This window comes from Nycticebus coucang, chromosome 1, assembly GCF_027406575.1.
Source record: "Nycticebus coucang isolate mNycCou1 chromosome 1, mNycCou1.pri, whole genome shotgun sequence".
Taxonomy (NCBI): Eukaryota; Metazoa; Chordata; class Mammalia; order Primates; family Lorisidae; genus Nycticebus; species Nycticebus coucang.
The window spans coordinates 148733129-148748353 of record NC_069780.1 but is presented as its reverse complement, the minus strand read 5'-3'; the positions used below and the strand labels follow the sequence as shown (position 1 = coordinate 148748353).

The 15225-nt window shown below is 36.3% G+C and overlaps 1 protein-coding gene across 5 annotated transcripts in view; it reads right to left on the bottom strand.

Moving 5' to 3' along the window:
- The window catches only part of LOC128584991 (cAMP-specific 3',5'-cyclic phosphodiesterase 4D), a 566576-nt gene that overhangs the window by 212887 nt on the left and 338464 nt on the right, over positions 1-15225 (bottom strand). For all 5 annotated transcript variants that reach the window (XM_053590276.1, XM_053590273.1, XM_053590274.1 and 2 more), the window contains exon 2: positions 10992-11183. In XM_053590276.1, coding sequence (XP_053446251.1) covers positions 10992-11183 — 192 coding nt within the window. The remainder of the gene's footprint in view (positions 1-10991; positions 11184-15225) is intronic.

Genomic DNA, 15225 nt, shown 5'->3' with positions numbered 1-15225 from the left:
CCCAGGAATGAAGTTCCTAATATAACAAAGCCAACTTCAGTCACAAGTGAATGCAATTTTCCGTTTTGAAGCTATTGCCACTCAAGATTCAAGTAACTCATTTAACACAAAACCTTATAAGAAAAATCACAACAACCAAAACTTTCATTTTTTTCGAGAGCTATTTACTAAAAGAAACATGTATCCAGCAACATGTTTCTGAGAATCAAAGAAAATGTAAATTACTATAAGAGTAAAATTAAAACTATTTAGTCTTGTATGAGGTAGTATCTTCCAAATTGAAATTTTTCAACGTCAAACTCTAAGGCACATGTGTGTCTATCTGTATAGGCCACTTTGCCGGGAGCTTTTGAGAATCCTACATGTAGTTCTCAGTCATCAAGTTGAAACGTTTACTCCCATTTAAAGAGCACCTTGGTATTAAAGAGCACCATACTAGCACAAAATAGAGAAACCAAATTTTATCCCTTTCCACAATTTTAACAGACAAGCCAATACCCTATTCCATAAAAACAGATGAATGAATGCTCACCTGACTATTTAAATTCTTGAGTTAGTGAGGAAACAAGCTATCTTCTGCACTTTTACTCTTTCTTTAACCCCAAATTGTGTATTCCTAATAGACTGAGTGTTCATCTAAAATCTCTCAATGATGTCCAGCAAAGTGATTTGATAGCTTTTTTTTTTTTTTTTTTAGCAATGGGAGCTTTTATAATACGTTTACTATTATTTTTTATTTCTTAAAGTAAGCTTTCAATATAATTCTTTTAAAAAGTCAGAGAAGAAATATCCAATTAAGTTGTACATAATAATGGTAATAATTATAGGTAATTGTCATTATGAAAAAACAATAATAAATTTTTCAAAGGAAAAATACTTTCAAATGATTACTACATGCCAAGCCTTTACAATGATGATGTCTTATTATATTCTTTCTGTGGATTAGAGAAGGGAGGCCCAAGAAAGACACAAAATCACATGTCCACGAAGGGATTTAGTCGGGATTCAAATTCAGGCCACACAACTTAAAGGGTCTGCGCTTAAACTCTGTGCAGTTCTGCACCTGTAATGCATTTATCAGTTCAGAGCATGTGCCAAACAATGCCTACTCTTTATACATTTTCCATTTCATGAATATCAATACCATTTCATGATGTGCTACAGACGACAAATAGAAGAATTACACATCAATGCAAAAACAAAATCAAAATACAACCAAACCAAAGCAAAACAACACATTACCGGTGACTTACAAAACAAAACAAGCTCGGCCTTGAGTTAGAAATTTAAGCAACATAAGCAAAAAATTGTCGAGTCTGAAATGGGATCTCTTTAATCGTCACAAGAGAAAAACTGTGGCTTTATTAGATGAAAAAAGTCTTCAAATTTGTTATATGATGGAACAATCTTGTGTTCGAAATAATATATCAAAGGAATTCCAATTTTTTTTGTGTGTGGAAACTGACTAAATGATTCTTTATTACATTAATTTCAATAATTTAAAAAGTATTTACCACATCTGTGTAGACACATCCACTTAACAAATTAGGTTATTTTGTTTGATGAAAACCAATACAACAGAGGGATTTTTCCAGGGGTGTTGAGGTCATAAATTAAAGCTGGGCTGAGAGCCTGGCTTCCGGGGAAGGGAAGGAGGAAGGCAGAAGGGCTGCGCTCCCAAGCAGGTGTTCATAGGAGCCCTCACTTTGTTGTTGTTCTAGGAACAAGCTCTTCTTTCATAGTCTGTCTTATTTGACAAGCCCATTCTTAACATCAGTAGCCCTGTCCTCTTGGTTTTTCTCCAGAATATGTTCCTAGGGAAGATTTATGGTAGAACAGCTGGTGGAACAGTTTTAAAGATTTACATGTGGTGAAAAGATTCAGTAGATTAAAAGAAAACCTTTGATCAAATAGAGGGGAGAACAGTCTGTATTCTTCATGCTTGCTGTATGCCACACACGGTGGTGTGCCAACGTGCTGTATTTGATTCTGACAACTCTGCACTGAATGAATGCTCACGTCCCCACCCTAAGATACGGAACTCGGCTCTGCGAACCTAAGTCATTGACAGTCACACCCTTGGCCAGTGGCAAGTTTTCCAAAGGTTTCCAAAGGCCAGTCTCAGTGCTGAGGTTTGTCTGGCAGAATGCCCACTGGTCTTCGTCAAAGTGAGAGCAGACACGCACCAGGGAGTAAGGTTTTAAAAAGCTGTATGTAGTCCTGTGAAAAACTCTCTCTTATTCTGAGATCAGGAAAAATGCCTTTTAAAAATAAAATGATTGTGTATATATATTAGTGGGATTTTCTCTTTAATGTATTTTCCCTGGAGAAATAAAGAATTGTAACCCTAGGTCAGTATCCCAGGTGTTTTTGAAATTTTATCAGGTCTTAAGATCCCAAGGCTTGGAACTGTACATTGTCAGTGGATTTGAACCCAAGCTTTAAATGCTGTTTTTTTTTTGATCATGCTACTTTCTGTATGCTCACATGGATTCAGACTTTTCTGAAGCCACATGGAGGTAAATATTGGTAAACATGGAGGCTCTAGAACAGTATTGCCTAATAGAAAATTTCTGTAATATCCTATTTCTGCAATAGAATGTTCTATAATATTTTATCCCTGTGATGTCCAATATCATATCCACTAGCCACAAATATGCAAACGAAAAAACCAGCCAAGCAAACAAAACTGGCTTTGGTGGTTATATAGTAACGAACATGGGGATGTTTGTTTAGTGAACCCGATCTGAATCACACTATGAAGCGTCATGGATCTAAGAGCAAAGCCCAGTGTCTTATATTCCTTACTGTGTGAGGTTTTCTCTATATATATACTTGTGATAGCACATATGAAATCATTCATATTACAGGGATTTAGAAAGAATGATTTAGTGATAGTCACTAGTATATCTTATTTCAAGAAACTTGACTGTTTCTACTACATGACTGTTTTAGAAATACAATTATTTTTCCTTATATGACTCAGGAGAAACTGAGAACAATTCATTAAGGAGCTAAAACAAGAAAAAAAACATTAAAGTGATTGATGTGAGTCGGATGTGGTGGCTCATGTCTATAATCCTAGCATCTTAGGAGACTGTGGTGGGAGGATCACTTGAGCTCAGGAGTTCCAGACCAGCCTGAACAAGGGTGAGAACTTGTCTCTACTAAAAACAGAAAAAAATAGCCTGGCATCATGATGGGAGCCTGTAGTCCCAACTAGTCAGGAGGCTAAGCCTGGAGGATCTCTTGAGTCCAAGAGTTTGAGGTTATTGTGAGCTATGATGATACCATGGCACTCTACCCAGAGTGACAGAATGAGACTATTAAAAAAAAAAAAGTGATTTATGTGTATGTGAAAATAAGTATAATAGTTATAAAGCAATCTCAATGTTGGGTGGAGAAGTCTCTTTTTCTATGTAGGATTAAAAAAAGAAATAAAGACAGGAATGAATGCTTTCAACTCTCCCAGCCTGACACCACCTGCTAAACTTTCAAGATTAAAAGTCTAGAAAACTTCTATTTATAATACATCAGACCATGGTTTTTATTTTAGTCTTCTTTAATATATAAAGGGAAGAGGTTTGCAATAAGAAAGCAGGTAAGACCACCAGGTGCAACATCCACAGCTGATTGAACCAGAACCTCTTTTGCAATGGCCATCTGCCTCTAAAAATTTCAAGGGGTGGGAGAGTCAATAATTCTCAACAACAGTTCCTTCATTCAGGGCCACACTGCACTGAGACCACCATCCAGGTTATAGGACTAATGTGCTTCTTTCAAGATAGTTTTCAAGATTTCCTTAGTTTAGTTACTTTACTTTATTTTACTCATAAATTGCTCTTAGAGGTTGTGTTCTTTTCAGATATGCTGAAAAATAGGCCAATTCTTCTTTGACCAATTCAAGTTTGCTTTTTCACAGGAATCTGATGTCTCAGGGGTTGTAAGATAGCTGCTTTTATTTTTAAACTATTTCCTCTCCCCACATTTTTTAAAAAAGTAGATGTTGCTCTTTGAAAAACATTCTTTTGACAGTGATAAAACCATGAGCTATTAATACACATAATTAAATTAATTAATTATTTTGAAAGGTTGGAGCACAGTGCAATGAAACCAGACATGCTGGCCCATTACCCAACAGTAACATGTTAAAATTGACTCTTCACTTTTACCTGTGCATTAAAAACATGATCATTCAAAATGTCAGCCCATCAGATTTCTTAACTTAATTTTTTTAATTGTGAGATTAGAAATATAAAATGTGCATTCAGCTAGTACTTTAAATTATCCAACGATTGAAGAAGCATGTTTAACTAATATGTAAGCATTATTTTTGTATTAATTGAACTTCTGTTTTTTTCTGGGGGGGGATCAGAAATAAAATTACCTCAGAGACTGAATAAAGGTGAAAGAAACAGATTTTTTTTTTTAAAGGTAGCCAAAAGGTATTCTAGCACATAATGATTTTAGAATATTCTGCCGATGAACTTCCTGGAATTTAATACACGTAGCTAGGGTTAATGTCTACCTCAATATTCCACAATAATAATACTAACAGTGGCCAGCTCATAGGAATTTAAGAAGATTGGTCGATCATTAACAAAAATCATAGCACTTTTAACAATAATAGAAGATTTTGTCTACCTGGAGTCCTAACAAAATGAAAAACAAGATAACTTCTCCACTTTAAAGTATACCAGAAAATTCATGACTTTGAGTTATTTTTCTTTCTCTTAACAAAATATCTCTTCACACAGAGATATGATTCACCTTCAATCCTTAGAACATGAGTAAATACCCTCACCCAGAAGTTATCAAACTCTCTCACTTCTTAATGTACCTAATGTTTCAATATTTTTTACAGCACCCATTTGCCAAAAGAAATAACTCATCATTCCAGTTATTAAGTAATTAGGATCATATACTTTAATGAAGTATGGTCCTGACTCCATAGTTACTGTTGTGTACTATGTCCTGACGACGTAGCAACTATTGTGTACTCTGGAAGTTCTCACCATGGAACAGGATTGGACACTGCCTTTCTTGTTGCACATCAATTTTTGCATAGCATTTGCTCTTGATCCTACAACTGCCAAAACCCTAGTTTTAAAAAGAGATGATGTCACAGAAAAGAATATCATGATCTAAACTTGAACCTGGGAGTTATTTCAAGCTATTAGTTTTCCAGGTGGCTGACAGATGTTTTTGTGTTTCTCTTGAAAATTTAAAATACCCCTTTCATGTCTTGCACCCATGTGAGTTCCCTGTGTTGTTTGGGGGTGCCTCAGTACACGTTTTTTGAATCCTGGCCCCAGTCCCAATACTCCTACACCACAGAGCGAGTGAGTTCCCTCTCAGTTGGGAACACCCAGGAATCGGGGAAGGGACTATTGGGCAGTGATACCTTCTGTGTTTTGTTAATGGAAGAAAGCTTTCAAATAGCAAATTGATATGATTTTGAAATCTGCAATGTAGCTGGGGGAGGGGGTTCACACTTTTCATGTAGTTCCAGTGAGAACTAGAACCTTTGTAATGCAAAATGTCTTTTTATTACATTTTTAGAGAGACCCCCAGTAAGACCAAGGAAGAATAATGTAACCTGGAATAGAAGATATGAATAGATAAACAGGCAATCCTGTTTTCAAGGTCAGGACTAGACACATCATTCTTTTACTCGGTAGGCAAAAGAAATGAGGGAGAATGACTATGACTGAAAACCCACATCATAGGCCCAGTAGTGAAGGCTGCTAAAAAGTGGGTAGCAGTTTGGGGTTGGGGGATTAGGATATTGCCCACTAACTGGGAGAATGCCCCCATTGGGTACTCCAAGGGAATGATCAACAAGGTCCTAAATGTCTGTATGGTGCATGGGGACAAGTGGACTCTATCCTAGGTGTGACCAGCTTTCTATGATATATTGAGTGCACTCACTCCTCCTCATTGCCCCTCTGCACATATTACCCCGACCCCTTATACTGTGTGTAGGAGTGAAGTACGTCATTATGGGCTAAGAGCTGCTCGGGTCATCTTTGGAGTCTATATGTTAATGTTCATTCAACAGAGGATGGGGACGAGAGGGTTAGTTATCCAGGGAAATTGAATAATTTTCTGAAAACTTAAGTGGTTTAACAGGTAGCTTATATTTAATAAATTCATGGTTTTATGACTAAATTCTATTTTTCTTTTCATTGCTAATTTTCTTCTTCATCTTTGCAATATTTCATATCTTTGTATGTTTCTAGATATACATACTATATTATTGGACAAGGTGCAACAATAGAAGTAACTGTTATTCATAAGCTGAAATATTGAGAGATAAAAAATGTAACTGTCTGTTTATTCTGTAATTTCCTTGATGTTTCTTCATGATATCACTTGGGCAACCTTCTGTTACCTAGGTATTTCTACTGTTATAAAATTTTTTAACCATCAATGGTAGTTCATATTTATTTTTTATGTATTTATTGTACTCATGCTAATACTTAATATTTTTCTCTTTTTTATTTTTCTTAAGAATTAAGTCAAGAGGCTGAGGTGCGTGGATTGCCTGAGCTGAGGAGTTGGAGACCAGCCTGAGCTAAAGTGAGACCCCATCTCAAAAAATAGCCAGGTATTGTGGCAGGCACATGTAGTCCCAGCTACTCGGGAGGCTGAGGCAAGAAGATCCCTTGAGCCCAAGAGTTTTAAGGTTGCTATAAGCTATGACACCATAGTAACCCCTGGTATTCTACACAGGGCAACAGAGTGAGACTCTGTCTCAGAAAAAAAAAAAAAAAAAACAACAATTAAGTTGATACTATGTAATCTATATTTAATAGACTGGTCTCTGAGCAGAAGCTGTCAGGAACTTTCTCTTCTGGCTTGTATAGCTAATTTTTAGGTTCTAAGTTGAACCTAGTCTGATGGACTCATATATATTTTCTTCCTTTTTTTTTTTTTTTGCAGTTTTTGGCTGGGGCTGGGTTTGAACCTACCACCTCCGGTATATGGAGCCGGTGCCCTACTCCTTTGAGCCACAGGCACCACCCCCCGACTCATATATATTTTCTAAGACTTGGTTGTGTATTTGCTTTATTACATGTCAGAGCTTTTATTTTATTCTTAACCGAATTTTTATAGAACTAAGTAATTTCATTGGCTTTGGTCAGTAAGTACTTCTGTTTCTCAGCAGTTTTTGCTATAGTAGAGTGCTTTGTTTACAATGGCATTCTCAAAATACTGTTCTTCTAGAAATGATTAAAATGTATTTTGTGTTTTAAGAAAAGATTAAGCTCAGTGGATCTTGGCTCTATAATCTGAAAGATGGCATAATAGTCCCTATCAATAGGACTGTGAAGGTATAAAATGAGAAAGTTGGTATCAAAATATTTGGAAAAATAAAGGTGATATGCACACATAGTGTGTATTATGATTGTTATCGACAATATTAGTCTACTTTCTCCTTGTGCCTCAGTTATTTCACTGATATCTATTTATAGAAGATGAGATGATGACATTGAATCTGCTAGGAAGTGATGATTCTCCTTCCCACTTTCACAATGTATTTAACAAGTAAAGAACATATAAAGTTTTTCTAAACAGCTTCTTCAAATGGATAATCACAAACTTTCATTTGGTACTGTGTGTATTTGAAATTTCTCAGAAATCTTCTCAGTAGGAAAGCTTAACTAGAACAATAAATATAAAATCATCGAGTGATTAAAACACATGGTAATGGCATTCTCTATAAAGCACAGTTGAGTTACAGACATTGGACAATGTTCACAGCATTATCATGAGTTAAGTAAAGTGAGAAAACTGAGGTTTACACAGGGCCATAGGAGAAGTCAGATGAAGAGGAGGCATAAGCCTTTATGGTGGAAGATACGTGCAGTATCAGATTGAATATCGAAAGAGTAATCATTAATTCTAGATTTACCTTGCTTCCCACAGAAGCTTAATCTCTCTGGCATAAAGAATGCCTTTCAAGAGACAGTTGGTGCCAGAGGAAAACCTTATTGCTCTAATGTCAATACCCAGGGGGATGTGAAAGCCGAACATGTCAACATGTTATTTTTCAGCAACATACAGAGCTGCGTCACGGTCTGACTGCACTCATCATTCCCAAGTGAGTCTAATGAGACAGGGAAACTGGAGATACAAAGAAAATGAGGTCCTCCTTTTAAGTTTGCTTTAGAAATGAAAGTAATATTTCAATATCAAATGTAGGCTTTTCATAAAATACATGTGTGTATTTAACATTTACTAATTTGAGTAGAGGGTATGAAGAAAACCAATCTGGTATCCTGAAATCAACTTGCCATAATTAAAAAAAAAAAATAGAACACATTGCTATATAAATAGAATCCACTAACTCACCATGAGTTTTTCTTTTGTCTCTGTCTAAACCAAAGTTGTTTTGCCTTTGATGAGGTTGGACTGGGTAATGTTCAACTTGGTCCTCCACCCATTCAATATTTTGTCATTGTTTGTGGGGCTGCTCACTGTTCTACTCACCCCTATTCTAGTCCCTTTTTTGATCTGCAAAGTGGCTCTTTTAGCCTTTCTCCTTCTTCTCAAGCTGCCCCATCCCTCTTCCCTTTGGTCATTGATGGCTATACTTTCTACCTTAATGAAAATGTAGAGATTATGACCATAAATTCTCAAAACATTTTCCTCTTCCATCTCCAAATTTATATTTCTCTCTTTCTACTTTGGTCTTCCTAAAGAACACAACCGTTTTCTTCACTATCTTCCCAAGAATAGTCTCTTCACTTGAGCTCATGATCACATTTTTGTTAGGAACTACAGATTCATTTTTAACCCTTCTTTTTACGGAATTTTACTCTCTATCTTCTGAAGCCTTCTCTCAGCTCAAGGATCCTGAATTCAAAAAACTTCTCTCTTGAACTTAATTCTCTCTCAGGCAGCCTTAGTTCTCTCTTCCCACTTTACTCATCAATGTTCTGAACAGTTGTATGCACTTGCTTTCAATTCACTCCTGAAACCATGGGGCTCCTAATCCTATTACCTGAATAAGAGGCTCCACTCAGTAGTTGTCACTCAAAGATCTTGTAATTAAAAATGGTAATTGACTCTTCTAATTTCTCTCAGCCCTCTGGACTGTTATTATTGCTCCCAGTCCTTGTACTTTAAGTGTTGTCTCGTTTCTTCAGCCTCATTATGTAAATGTCAAATTCACTACCTATTACCTGTCCACTCTCTGTCCTTTGTTCCCCATGTCAATATCACATTTATTTACTCATTCAAGGATAAAACATTAGCATTCTCTTTTACTTTCCTTCCCTACTGTCTGCCCCACAAGAATAAATACACACACAGCATTCTCTCAGCCTCTTGCCTCTTGACTAACCTCTTCCCTCTACTGACACTTCTTGGATCATCATCATATTTAGCTCGCTTTGTTTCTGTGAAATTGGACATGAACCCTTTCCTTATAGTCCCTTCAGTATTCAATCATTCAAGAGAGTAATTAGAATAGGAACAAGAATGTGATTATACCAAACCCCTGCTAAAAACTTCTGTGTCTCTTGGGTCCCCCTAGACTGCACTTGAATTTTCTTTCTCTCTTGCCATGTTTTGTTACTCACATCAAGTGGATTGTCGTTCCTGAATTGAGTCATGATTATCTGTGTCTCTCCTTTAGCAAATATTGTTCCTTTAGCCTAGTACCTTCTGCACCCTTCCCTTTGCTGGGAAACTCTCTTTCTCTTCTTATGTTCCCATAGCCCTTTGTAAATAGCTCAGGAGATGTTCACGGTATTTTATCACGATGGTCTAAAATGCCAGGCCTCCACTGCCCCATAGTTAAGGAGCTTTGAATACATCATTGTTGCTCAAGAAACATTTTCATTACATGTGAATAAGTAAGTATCTTGAATTTCAAACCTAAGAAGGTGGGATAAAAATAACTTAGAAATAGGATCATCCGGACAAGGAAGTAGTTCAAGAATGAAGAAGACGGGACATCATTAATACATTAATTAAGTAGCAACCAAGAACTATAAGTTGTGGGAATGAGTAAAACGCAAGCTCATTTCTAGAACCCCCATTTAGACCTATTTCCATACCTTAATGATATGTTTCTAGATCCCCAGCACCCTCATATAGTCAAATTCCTATAAGACGAATTACAACCTGTTATGTGTTTTTGAAATGGGGTCATAAGAAGATGGTGAATGTTTCTGGACAAATGTATAGATCCAAAGGAGGAAAGTGGAGGCCAGTTCTCTGCAGAGATAGAGTTGCCAAAAATGACAGCGTAGGTATTGAGTGAGCGTGAGGACCTATCTAGAAGCTTCCTGAAGATAGAAAGAATAGGAACCCTCCAGTAAACACAGAATGGAATGTTTTCTGAAAATAAGCTAAAGCTTGTCTATGATCTGCAAACCTGCTTGTCGGTTTTAATTATTTTCCAAACTGTGTCTTGCCTTAAATGACATCCGAGCCTGTCTAATAATTTTCTGTGCTTGCCTCCATTGATTCATATTTAAAGACTATTCTAATTTGTGTAAAACTCCTCAAAAAATCCTCAAATTATCTAGCAAACCAATCCTAACACTTTTACATACATCAATTGAAATATATTCAAAATACTATCCACTCTAATATTACAGGGATTTTTCAGAGTGAGTTTAATGCTTTTTAAAATATTAGAAAATACCCAGGTAGCTGGGTAACTAAAAATCAGGTCCTGTGTAAATATAAACTAATGAAATTTTAGTTTCCATTCAAAATTTAATTCTCACTTTTCCCAGATAATGTAGTTTCTGGGAAAATAAATGTTTGTTATCCAATGTGACAGTGCATTTAAGTTAAATCTACCATTCATTTTATATAGCTTATGTAATTCTATTATTTTTTATAAGTTTACAAGAGAGAAAGATAGTTGAATAAAAATCATTGGTTTTCTTGCGCTATCAACTCTAGATTTAAATTCACTTGATTTTCTATAGGCGTTCCCTCTTCCCTTCACCCACCCTTCTACTTACATATCACTAGCAATGGAGGAGTTCCGGGACATAGACTTTGGAGAGAGGTCATAATCGCTGTCGGATCGATACAGGAAGGACTCTCGGCGTTGACTGTGGACAAAATTTGCTTGGAGAATTAGCCCAGAGCCTGGGCTAGTCATGGGATCCAAGGGACTTCGTCCCACAGATGTGCCATTGTCCACGTCAAAACTGAAAACAAAAGAGAAGGAATTATGTTGCTGTGAACACTTGCCTGTTGATGTTTTAGCAAAACGTTTAGCTTCTATTTAGGAATTGACAGTGGAATTAGCAGGAATCAAATTTACAGATGATTCCTGCTGTTAAAAAAATGATAATTCTGAAATAGACAATAGAAAAAAAAAAAAAAACCACACTGACTTCACATTCTTTTCCTGAGCTTTTTGATATTGTTGTTAAGTGACCAGGTACAAGACACAGGTATTTCTAAACTCAGTATCAGTTAAAAAAGAACCATTCTGCAAAAAACAGTCTTCTAAGTACAAAATTCCTTTTTGAAAAATAACAAATACATAGCAAATCACTAAATATGTGAGTTCAATTCAGCAAGTTCCCATCATATGCCTAATGCTGTCAGTCCCCTAAGAATGGGCTTCTCCCCCTACCTTGCCCACTACACCCATCCAACCAGTACTTTCTCCTGATCTACTTCTCTCCATCCCACTACCAACTCTCATCAACCATCATCAACGTTATTATAATAGCAACAATAGCCTTTCTACTGGTCTCTTGAAACCATTTTCTACCCTGTACCAACTATGATTCTTCCTTAAATGCAAACCTGACTACGTCACTGTTCAGTTTAAAATCCTTCTGTAAATCACAAGTGCGCTCACAATGAAATCCAGATTCCTTGGCAGACTGAAAGGCTTAACCATCTGCACTCAATTACAATTAATTGTCTTCCCAGCCTTAGCTTACAGCCTTCCTCCATTGGTATTCATGTTGCCTTCACTTAACCACCACCTCCTTGTCACAGGCTATCCCTGTCTAACCTTCTTTTCCGCTAACTACCCAACCTCCCTGTCCCCTGCCTAACTGCTTGCTATTCCCTCTGGAGGACTTGGCCTTCACCTGAAAGCCTGGCCTAATACTCCAGAGCTTTATGAAATGCCCTTTATTTATTTATGCTTTATTTAGGCTCCAAGATACTTTTCACTCTTTCTTGTGACAATTTACAATGAATTGAAAATGTTTATCATCTGGTCTCATTCTTAGCTTGTGAGCTTTCTGTAAACAGAGAATGGAAGTCTTGTTAGTATCACTGGCAAGTTGATATGGCTCTTCAAAAAACTTTACCAAGTAGTTTGAATGAATTGAGTGAATTAGAAGCACTACGATCAGCAATATAGATTTTAGAATTGGGAGAAAAATACTACCTCCCTCCCCACAGTTCTAAACATCATAGTCATTATAACCCAGATAAACTATCCACAAAGAGATTTTCTAGTGAAACATCAACCAGTATTAAAATAAAGTCAACTCTCATTATCCTTAGGAGAGTAAAGTGATAGATCAAGATAACCCAATAGGTATATACATTTCAAAGAATTGTTGAGTGAATAAATACAAATGAGTTCAAGTTTAGCAGTCAATCAACATTTTACCCATTAGAATCTTGTTTTTTGTTGGTTTTTTTTTTTTTTTGGCCAGGGCCAAGTTTGAACCAACCACCTCTGGTATATGGGGCCGGCACCCTACTCCTTTGAGCCCACAGGCACCACCCCCTGTTAGAATCTTTATCCAAACTATTAACCAGCTAATTTAAAGACACATTTTATTTTCTTTATGGGAATTATTTTTTTTTTTAATAGTTGTTTCTTTTCTTTTCTTTTTTTTTTTTTTGTAGAGACAGAGTCTCTCTGTACCGCCCTCGGGTAGAGTGCCGTGGCGTCACACAGCTCACAGCAACCTCAGCTCTTGGGCTTACGCGATTCTCCTGCCTCAGCCTCCTGAGCAGCTGAGACTATAGGCGCCTGCCACAACACCCGGCTATTTTTTTGTTGCAGTTTGGCCGGGGCTGGGTTTGAACCCGCCACCCTTGGCATATGGGGCCGGCGCCCTACTCACTGAGCCACAGGCGCCGCCCCTTTATGGGAATTATTAATGGAGTTATGACCCAAAGATTGGAAGCCAATGTAGAAGAGTAAGGCTTGAGGTATCATGGATCAATCTATGATCAAATAACACTAACTCTAAATCAATCCATCAAATAAACAGAAGAGAAAAAGCTCATAATCCAGCCTGACCTGATATAAGCATGTTCTCCAATTTAAAAGATTCTTAGAATTGTGTTTTCTTCCACTTGGTGCTGGAAGGACAATGAGAGACTATCTCGCTGAACAGACTCATTTTACAGACAAGGATACCAGGTCCCCGAAAAGTGAATTTACCAGTCAGTGAGCTAACTGGATTTAATAATCTGTTATTCCTGAAGGTCTTCCAGCTTTATTGCATAATCATATAAACCATAAATATATAACAGTAATTTGCTTGTGACACTCAAACAAGGGGTTTCTGTTTTCCCTGAATAGGCACTTTTGTATGTGGGACTTTGACAATCCTAACGAAGGCCAGAAGGGGAATGGGGCCTCTATCCATTTAATATATTTAGAAATCACAGGCAAGCTCTTCTTAGATATGTTTAATTAAATAGGAGTTAATTAAGCACCTACTATGAGCACACTAATATACAAAAATAAAAGATGAGCAATTAATTCAGGCTGGGATATGTGAGAAGTCTTCATGGAAGACTGATACAATATTTAAAGAGGGCTTTGGGGCTTGGTGCTGTGGCTCATGCCTGTAATACTAGCACTTTGGGAGGCCAAGGTGGGAGGATTTCCTGACATCAGGATTTTGAGACCTGCTCTCTACAAAAAGAATAGAAAAATTAGCTGAGAGTGGTGATGATGTACCTGTAGGCCAAACTGCTTGGTAGGCTGAGGGAGAAGGATAACTTGAACCCAGGAGTTCAAGGTTGCAGTGAGCTATGATCATGCCACTGAACTCTATCATGGGCAACACAGCAAGACCCTCTTGCAAAATTAATTAATTAATAAAGAGAGCTTTTGAAGGTATTCAATATAGAGCTGGAAAATATTAAAAGGTTTCTGTCTAGCAGAATTATAAAAGATTTCTCTTCTAAGAAGATAGTCTTGGCAGCTTTTCAGCATAAGAGAACCTATTAATAATAACGTGAATACATATACAAATGTTTCATGTTGATTTCCCTTGAATATTAAGGTGTTCTTATTGTTAAATAAAAAGGACAAAATACCATCACCTTGCTATGCATAAACGTAAATGTAGGAGACATAAGTTTGATTTTTATTTAGTTTTCTCAGTTCAACTGAGTAAATACTAAATTTTTAAAAAATCATATTTTGTATCATAATTTTTCCAATTGAATTAAGCAAATATTAACTTATACAGGCCTTTCACTATAAGTTTTGGGGCAAATATTGCTAAATATCTTAAAACATTTAAGATTTTAGCCACAATATTACATAGTAAAACTAAAATATTTATTAATAAGTCAGAAAATACTTGATTCTGGGGTCTTTCCTATTTTTCCTTATATGTTGCGATATTAAAATTTGGCCACTAGATGGAGATCATTTTCTTCAACAAAGAAAATGTATTTTAAATACCTTAAAAGCCTGTGTTATCTACTCATGAACACAACCTCTTAAATACTATCCAAAAAATAAAATTTCACAATATGCAGGAAGTAATTGCAAATTTTGATAAAATAACATTAATCTAAGTAATATTAGTATTAGCTCTACAGACAGAGAATCATGTAAACATGATTACTAATGTTTTATTAGACTTTTACTCAAAAAAAAAAAAAAACTCAGGGAGACTAAATTGACATTTCATAACACATCACTGAATACTTATTATGTTGCGACAAAGTAACATAAGTATCATTAGTAGTCTGGGGAATCACTCTCAATTTTGGTAACACAAGTTTTCTCAGAAAACAGTTTGTTTTGGAAGTGGACCTAGGATGTGAGATCATTTGTGTAATTGATTTCCATTCTATTAAATGCTCCTATAATCAAAATTCATTATCAAGGAAAGGATATATTCCTGAGAATCTCTATTCTGAAGCATGAACAAATGTCAGAATGACCTTACAGAAAAAAAGAGACTCTGTATTGTGAAAATTTCAACAAATAAACTGTTACATTTTCTATAACTTTAG